This window comes from Stylophora pistillata, chromosome 2 (genome assembly GCF_964205215.1).
Source record: "Stylophora pistillata chromosome 2, jaStyPist1.2, whole genome shotgun sequence".
NCBI classification, from domain to species: domain Eukaryota; kingdom Metazoa; phylum Cnidaria; class Anthozoa; order Scleractinia; family Pocilloporidae; genus Stylophora; species Stylophora pistillata.
This window is the reverse complement of record NC_142520.1, coordinates 2,823,386-2,832,200: the sequence shown is the minus strand read 5'-3', so window position 1 is coordinate 2,832,200 and position 8,815 is coordinate 2,823,386. Positions and strand designations below refer to the sequence as shown.

General features: G+C 38.1%; 1 protein-coding gene and 1 long non-coding RNA gene across 2 annotated transcripts; one reads left to right on the top strand and one right to left on the bottom strand.

Annotated features, from left to right (window-relative positions):
• Window positions 1-776: 776 nt before the first annotated feature.
• LOC111326597 (uncharacterized) lies at window positions 777-3,332 on the bottom strand. The gene is made up of 2 exons (XR_002694460.2): window positions 3,187-3,332; window positions 777-1,485 (listed from the first exon to the last, which is right to left on the bottom strand). It is a non-coding gene; the product is annotated as an uncharacterized LOC111326597 (long non-coding RNA).
• A 1,001-nt stretch (window positions 3,333-4,333) lies between these two features.
• LOC111326596 (uncharacterized) lies at window positions 4,334-8,527 on the top strand. The gene is made up of 3 exons (XM_088748294.1): window positions 4,334-4,579; window positions 5,999-6,173; window positions 7,751-8,527. Exons 1-3 carry the CDS (start codon window positions 4,477-4,479, stop codon window positions 7,848-7,850), a joined length of 378 nt encoding a protein of 125 aa, XP_088604420.1. The 5' UTR covers window positions 4,334-4,476; the 3' UTR covers window positions 7,851-8,527.
• The last annotated feature ends 288 nt before the right edge of the window (window positions 8,528-8,815 follow it).

Here is an 8,815-nt window from a genome sequence, read left to right as displayed (position 1 = left end):
GTGTAAACCCGGTTGTTAGCTCGCAGATTTATTACTATTTATTTATCATTTATTGATCTTAGACGAACTGATATGATACTAACGGGCCCTCGTCTTACCTCGATTCGAATCCAAATCATGCCGATCAGTACACTGTACTAAGCGTGGCGTGACACGAAGTTTACAAATGTTCATTTAGTGTAACAGTTGTCATGGATTAAACCACTTATCGACAAACTGTTTGTGCGCTTTAAAAGAAAGAAGCTACGGAAATAATGTTAATATCAATATCTGAATTTCCTAGCTGTCTTTTGAAGGGGCTAGTACGTGAAACTTATGTAACGTAAATCTTGCCACGTTCTCCAACAATTTTATTGGCACAGCCGTTGTTAGGTGTTGGTTTTGTAATGCAACGCGTTCTGGCGTTGCGTTACACAGCCAGACAACCGCTGCGTAGGAGACCAATGTAAATATGCCGTCAATTAGTCCATATCTTTTGTAACGTTCAGTCAAAATATCCGTGAATTTTTAAGGGATTATAACAATTTTCACGAATTTTTTTAATAGAATTGATTAAATCAAAAGGCATAGAAATTCATAAAATGAAATTTTCAATGAAATTAAAATGCGTAAATGTACGCCATAAATCCTTTAAGTTTGTCACGCAGCATATGAGGCCCGTTGGGACCTCTTGACCCTTTCACTTCCAATTTCTCGCTGATAATTCTCCTCCCTGTCTGACATACAATTCTTGCTATGGCTGCCGGGAGAATTTGGTATCGGATCTACTAAATATCTCCTGATTTAAAATAACTCTTTATTCTCTTCGCTTGTCTGCCTGATATTGTATTGACATTGTTAGGAGAAATTCTGTCTTGGTCACTTATTGGAGTTTAGGGAACTGGTTCAGGAAAAGTCAATCTTAAATTTTCGTTGCCTCTCAAAATCCAAACGACAGAAAAATTTGGCAGCCAGAGGTTAACCCTTTCACGCCCAAAATCTCATTAGTAATTCTCCTCACTGTCTGACATACAATTCTTATAATGTCAGTTTGGAGAGTTTGGTATTGGATTGACTAATGATAACCTAGTTGATATTTTTCTTAATTCTTATCACTTGTCCGCTTGATATTGTATTGATATTGTACAGAGAAATTTTTTCCTGGTCACTCATGGGAATTTAAAGGTTAAGTCCCCGGAACTTAGTTTAGAGTTCTCGTCTTCGGGTCGTAGATACGTCGCGTTTGAATTAACTGGAGGCGTTACACGCTAGCGTGACGCAACAACATCTCTCTTCATTCTGGTGCTCGGTAGGCAGATACCTCTCCACACCCGATCGAAGAGTTTCTCTAATAACATTCAGGTTCGCCAAGCATAATCACTCCTGGTCTGAAAGGGCGCGGCTTGTTGAACTTGCAGTTGTCAAGCTGTGTGGTGCATTTCGGGAAACCGAATAGTCGTGGAAGATTACACTGAGGTAGAGAACCAACACACTGGATGCCACAGTCTGAAATAAGAAGGAACAGAGTCTAATTAACCATATTGTGTATTTCAAATTACTCTGTAAGACTGGTACCGAGTATCGTAGGGTGGCTACCAAGCCTAGGCGCGGTAACCAAGCGCGAGTTGGGCGTGGCGGGTTTGTCCGTTTCTTGTAAGAGGTTTTGTCTCTTGTTCTTAACAACTCTTTTGCCCGCCAGTAGTGACTGGTTTCTAATTTCTCCTTACAATATCACCATTAAATCACACATTAAAGTTCTTGAGAATAAAGGAAATGATCACCAATTCAAGCAGCTCCCAGGGGCGGATCCAGGATTTTTTTGAGGAGGGGGTGCACCACTAAAGAATGGCGTAACTGACTGGTGACCGGACGTAAACAAATTGTGATAGCGAATACGAAGAAGGCTTTTGCCTAGGCAATAACATAATTTATTACACGACTCGGGCAGTCAGAGGGCCAATAAATAAAATCAACCAATCAAAAGGCTCTATTGCCGGTCCAATATTCTGTAAGTATTGGACCGCGCACTGTCCCGAATGGTCCCGAATGATACCGCACTTGTGTCCCTTTGAACTTCAGTCGTATAATAAATCTCTTATTAACCAAGCTTGCTCGGGACCGTACTGGAACAATATCGGCCCTCAGTCTTTTTTGTACGGACCTTGCTGCGCTCGGTCCGTACTGTCAAGACCTCGGGCCGATATTCTTCCAGTACGACCCTCGCGCTTGGTTAATAAGATATATATGAACTGCTGAGAATGCATATCAAACGATACAGTAGAATACCACTTGTATTAGAAAGCAGCAGGTCGTCTCAGGGGGGAGGAGTGCGCACCCCCTGCACCCTCCCCCTAGATCCACCCCTGCTCACAACGGTCAAAATGTAAAGATAACAGTGTGGAGAATATGAATGTTAATATTAGGGTTAAAAGGTTAGATTATTATTTCTAGGTTCTTGTTTATTCTTTCTCAGTTTTGTTCTCGATTTTCGATTTGTCCATCTTCTTCTCCGTTCTTAGAGTTTTACCTACTAGCTGCTTGAGGTGTTTGGCCATTTTTTCGTGCAAGGCTTACATCTGCGAGTGTTTTCTGATTACGGCAATTATCTCTAAGTTAAACACTAATACCTTCTTTTATCAAATAGTAAAGTAGTCGCGAGTTAAACGCGAGCGTTTTAATTGGTTCTCACTTGGTCGAGATTTTGTAATACGGACCCTTTACACGGAAGCAGCCATACGACGTGTCTTTTCGTTCGCAAAAGCCGGTAAATCCCAAACATATAAGTATGTTCAAAAGCATTGTGATAAAATGCTACCAAACCTCGCTTGCTGGAGCCGTACTGGAAAATATTTGCATTAGGCCATTTTTGAATGGACCTCGCTACGCTCGGCCTGTTCATTGGGCCACGACCTCGGACTAACATTCCCCGGTGCGGCCCCTGCGCTCAGGTAGTGAGAAGTTAATGTTGTTTTGTCGCATTTTCATTCACCTTAATATTCTCAACTTCTACGTTTAAAAATACAAAGAAGCAAGCATATAAGCACAGAGCATCAAAGAAGCGCCGAAATCAAATCAGAAATTAAGTTCGAGAAAAGTATAGCAGAAGCACGACCTCTGAATCACTTCTTTGAATTAATTTCAAACTTAAAAAAGGAACAGCTCGCTAACATGACACAGCCTTAGAATAAGTGAGAACAAACTGTATACCTGGTGACACAGGTCTCCCACCTGTTAAACCAAACAAAATGGGTAGCAATACCAGCAAGGCGTAAGAACATTTCATTCTGATCATAGATTCAACACGCAGCTTTTTTACAGTCTTTATGGGGCTGATAAATAATGATATCTACCGCGGGATGGATAATTCATATATAAACCCCAACACCACACCCGTGATGTTGTCATACATTCACTTAAATGGTTCACTGGGTGATATATATTCATGTCGTGTTTCGGTCATTAGCTCCTCCCAAAATTTCCGGCCTGAGGCGAAGAAATTTTTCTCTCTGCGATGGCTTAAGATTACCGGCAGAAAGTGTTTCCGCCAGTAGCAGTGGTGTATGTTTTACAACCAAATTGCCATAGTGTTAACTTATGTTGGTATGAAAAAGACGGTTGATCGAGAACTTTTATTGAAACTTAAATTCGCTAACTTCCTCAAAGCTGAAGTACCCTCAGTACGAACTGTTTGTTGATCCCTGTAACTTCGATACAGCCGCTAGATGAACTGCTGTGACACTGATGTTTAAAAAGCGAGGACTGTTGTAAATAAATCTGTCAAACTTGAATTGCGATTTCACACTTCATGTGATGCCTTCGCAAAACCACGTTTTGGTTTTTTTTTTATGGGGGGGGGGGGGGGGCAAAAGGGGCCAAACGCTATGCGAGTGCGAGGGGAAAAGAGGAGAGAGGTTTTTTTTGTTTTCGCGCTCTCCGCTCATGCATGACTCTTACTTCGCGCCCACCTTGTGCTGGCCTGCATTCAATGAAAAACGCCAAAAGCAATAAGTTTATTCTGGAGGCCATGAAAAATGTTTTCGTGTAAGAGTGCGAAGGCACACACTGAGCCGGATATGATATAAATTTCGTTAACAACATATGATCTGTCTAAGTTCCTCAGTGTTTATTTACAGGTTTACAAAAGGAACCAAATGATGTTTGATAGACTACATGCAATTCCAAATCTTCCTTTTCTAGCAATGTGTAAAGCAATTGTTAAATGAAAGATGTTTTGTTGCCGGTAAATCTTGCCATTGTTACCTAAATAAGCTTTTGTCAGGCTATTGATGTATACATGTAGCCAGTCTGGTAACAGAGACACGTTTCTTTAAAAATTCATCATCTGTTTCAAAACGCGCATGCTTATCGAAGCCTGCATGGAATTACGAAGCCTGAATTAACAATAATCTTTCGTTCTAGGGAAGATAATTCTTTCAAAAAGGCGCTTTTGCCTTTTTTAACATTTCCTCGATTCAGCTGTGGAACAAATGAGTTGATATGAGAAAAGCAGGGCACTTTCTGTGTATTTTGTCCGTTATAATAGTTCTGGTCATACGTGGAACTTGGACAATAAGACACGATACTTTCTGGGGAGAAAAAGGTTTGTAATTATTTCTTTCTTTCGCCTTTCAGGGCCTCAAACAAACTTAAAAAGTGTTAATTTTGAAAAATAGAAAGTGACAGAGGAAGGTGACTTCATAAATTGGCTTGCATCACAATGGGGAACATGTCAACAGCGGGCAAATTTTAAACTCCGACTTTAAAATTTCGTCTTGAATCGATCGCCTAATTTTTTTTTAAGCCGCAAATATTTATTGGCTTCTAACCACCCCTGTACCAGTTTGATTATGGAAAAAGTGTGTCCAAAGTCGCTCGCATAATGGAGATTTAAACAAGGCCAAGTTACTTTGGTTTTAAATATTATTTGGGGTTTACACCGTTCCTTCACACCATGTTGTCCATAACTTGTCGAAAACGATAGCTGTGATTTCTAATAACTTATTGTGTCGATACCTTGGTGGTACCGTAAGGTTTTTAAATACAAAAACCTAGGTTTTTTTCATAGACACCCAAAAACATTCCTCAACAGTGAAAACTGAATGAGAACTCTCTCGCGATAGTCAAGTTCAGTTCAGGTTGGCTTACACTCTTCCAGTTCGGCGAAAGAAAAATATTATTCAGCAAATATTATTCATAGCGTCAACTGTCAAAGAAAAAGAGCTATTTCTCGAGTTAGGACTCACAAACTAAATTTAAGAGAAAAAAACCTTCGAGTGTTAACGATAGAAGAACTTAGGACGCCATCATCTCTCTTGTTCACAAACAGAGGAGCCCCGCTGAACACAATGTCGATGTCCCGCAGGCTTAGGGTTTGGTTGTTAATTTGTCGACGATTATTCTGTAATTATGGTTGTTTCACTAGAGATAATGGAGGTTTTTGAAAACAATCATCGTTTGTTCAGTGGCTCTGCTTCGTTAGAGATCACGGAGGTTTTTTTAAAAAAACCTTCGTTTGCAGAGCGACTCTCCTTTGCTAAGGCCCCTATTTTCTGATGTTTCACTATTTAGCATAGTAAAGACAAAATTGCAAGAGAATAGAATATAATAACAACAATAAAAAAAAAAATTAGAAAAATTAGATATTGGCCGTAGATGACAAAAAACAAGCGCGCTAGGGTGATCCCATTCGGGGTGTGTTTCCTGTTGTTTCCAACGCGAAAAAAATCAATGTTCAATCGCTTTGAGAAGTGTGTAAATTTGAGTAACGTGAAAGAGCAACTCATTACGAAAAATTTTGAAATATCATTCTTCTTCTCTACTTGGGCGCGGCACCGTTTACTGGATGACATGCAATGCCCCCCCCTTCCTTTTTGAAAGTCGGGGGGAGCGTTGCGTGACATTGCAAAGAATGGTTCGAAGAATGCTATTGAGCACACGCACTCTTGAACGCAGATATTGCAATGGCTCTCAAAGACAAGTCACTTAACCAAATCTAATCTTTTGTTCCTTACTGTTTCAGCGCCCCCTGGATGTCAGCCGTGTCCTAGGAGCGACGAAGGATTGTTTGACACTCCAATTTGTGGCAAGAATGGAATCGCTTACAAAAACTTCTGTTATCTCACTTTAAGGAACTGCATCGCCAAGATATTGAAGAAGGAATTGGTATCCCCCTCTAGCGATCCGAAAACTTGTGGGTAAGATTGTCGGCGATGATGTGTTTGTTTACATATGCAACATATGCACACAATTCCTTCCTTTGATAGACTTCGTTATCATTATTACCATTATCACCATTATATGTTATCATTATCATGATCACTATTGTTACCATTAAAATTGTCAAAATTATCATCGTTATCATCATCATTGTTATTATCACTAAACATGATTATTATCATAAACATTTGCATTAGCATCATCAACATTGTCAACATCATCATTATAATCGTTATAACTGATATCGTCGTCATTATCATAATCGTTTTTACTATCATAATTATTATCAATAGCATAAGTACTAGCCTTATCGTTATTACCATTATCATTATTAGCATTATTTCATCATTAGTATCATTTCTATCAAAATTTTAATTATCATCAATATCATTAGCATTTTATCATTTTTAGCAGTATCGTTATTATCATCATTTTTATCATCATCAATATTATTATCACTATAATTTCTATCATTATAGGCGTCATCAGTATCGTAATTATGATCAGCCTCATTATCGTCTTCATTCTCATTGTCATTTTTTATCATCATCATCATTATCATTATTATTGTCATTATCATCGAGAACGCTATTTCTGGAGAATTCAAGTCTACTTCGTTTTTTTCTGCTTAAGTTTTTGATTTATCTTCGATCCATGAAGTGAAACCAAGTGGAAAAAATTTTTTTTTAAGAAAAGGCATTCATAACAAAGGCTCGATACATTCTTTGGTATAAGTTTGTAACTTGATAATTTTTATAAAAAATAATTTATTGTTTTGTATAATTCAGTTTAGAAATGAAAATTTTTGTTATTCAATCAATCGCTTAATTACCCGCATAGCGTCTTGTGAGCTAGAAAGCTTGTTAAAAATACGTAAGCGATTTCCAGTTATTAACAAGACAGTTTGCTGCTGTACTTATTCAGTTTTCAAGAACTAAGAACTACCCTAAGACAAATAAATATTAGTATCGTCATTTTCGTTAACAGTGTTAGTTATATCATGATATAATTCCTCATTCTACTTATATTTACATATGCTGTAGAAGTATGGGGCCGCGCGTATTATCATAAGTATCTGAGTCGCATAGACAGGCTGTTTAAGAGAGCTTTTTAAGCTTTGTTACTGCAAAAAGCTTTTTTCGATTGAAAATATTATTACTCTAAAAGATAAGAAGTTGTGGGCCAAGATCACCGACGGCGATTTTACAACAGCTTTAGATGACCTTTTGACACCAGAGCGACCAATGGTTACGCTACGTGAGAGGCGCCATAATTATATTCTCCCACTTGTCAGAACTGAACATTTCAAGAGGACTTTTGTTAATAGATGTTTGTTCTCTTATTAGTCAGTCAGTTATTAATTTAGTTAATTAGTTTTATACTTGCTGAGTTCATATCATTGTAACTAAACACGTTTGTTGTTTAGAGTGCTTAATAAATACTTTTATTATTATTATTATTATTATTATTATTACTAAAAGACTCTGCCAGCAGTAATCCTGACTTTTGAGTTCTTTAAATTCTAGTGAAATGGTTTTTTTTTTTTCATCCTCAGGTTACAAATGAAGATGTACAACAGCTTCTCTGGGTCACCATTTAAAAGAAAAAAGCGGGCATTGAAATCTGATGCGATTACGACGGACAAACAATACTAAACTGGAAGACTACATGACAAGTCTAGCCAAAGAGGAAAATGTGTATTCTCCAACCATTACATCAGCTAGAGCTGTCTTCCAACGATTTCTGAAAGTTACCTATAACAGAAGACCTCAAAAACATTTTTTAACTACTCAGTTGCGCTAAAAATTAACGCGGAGAGATTTTTTTTAACAAATAGCTCTTTCCAAGTGAAAAGTGTATAAAATGAATTAAAACTATCTAGGTTTGCCCTAGCCCGCAGAAATGAGTCTCAGAGCCCAGACGACAAACTGACTGAAAGCTTGTAAGAAGAAGCAAAAATCCTTGCGGTTCGATCTCATTATCTGAACTTCGCACTTACCCCTTCCCTACCCCCCCACAACAGTCAACGGATAACAAGTTAGGGTTAAGGGAGGGGTGGGTGCACAGTTGCTAACATTGATCCAAAAAGTCTTGCAGGCTTAACCCCACGTGCACTTAGTCTGGGAACTGATACTGTGCAGTAACTCGACGCCATGATTCTCTTCTACCCCTGGTTAAAATAAAAAAAATTGAACTGATTTGTAATTTTTGGGGGAAATTAAGAAATTTTGAAAAGAATTCTAGCCCTATATTATATAATTATGTAAATATTTAAGTTAAATGTGCATATGGATGATCAATCCGAGTTAAATAAATATACATTTTCTGTAAATTTGGCGAAGTTTTATTTCAGCATAAGGTTCGGAAATGGGCTTTTTGAGATACGGTGTGTGTGTGGAATGTAAATGTTTCTTTTCAACTGTGTTGTCTTCCGCGCCAGTGTTTCATAACTTCGTTTACCTATTCACAAACTACTTGTGATAAACAATCCTCTCCTAACTTCTCTATCTCTTTTTGTTGCTGCACACACATGTCCAGTTAAGGATTCGTATGAAAATAAAAGACCTAAAAGGTCGCACGCTCAATCGAAAATTATATAGAGGGTTAAGCTAGTGAACTG

Bases quoted from the DNA above. Each gene is read 5' to 3' on its own strand.
- LOC111326596 (XM_088748294.1), top strand. From the start codon at position 4,477: ATGAGAAAAGCAGGGCACTTTCTGTGTATTTTGTCCGTTATAATAGTT. The intron at 4,580-5,998 runs GTTTGTAATTAT...TTACTGTTTCAG, and splicing joins TACTTTCTGGGGAGAAAAAG to CGCCCCCTGGATGTCAGCCG. The intron at 6,174-7,750 runs GTAAGATTGTCG...TTTCATCCTCAG, and splicing joins AGCGATCCGAAAACTTGTGG to GTTACAAATGAAGATGTACA.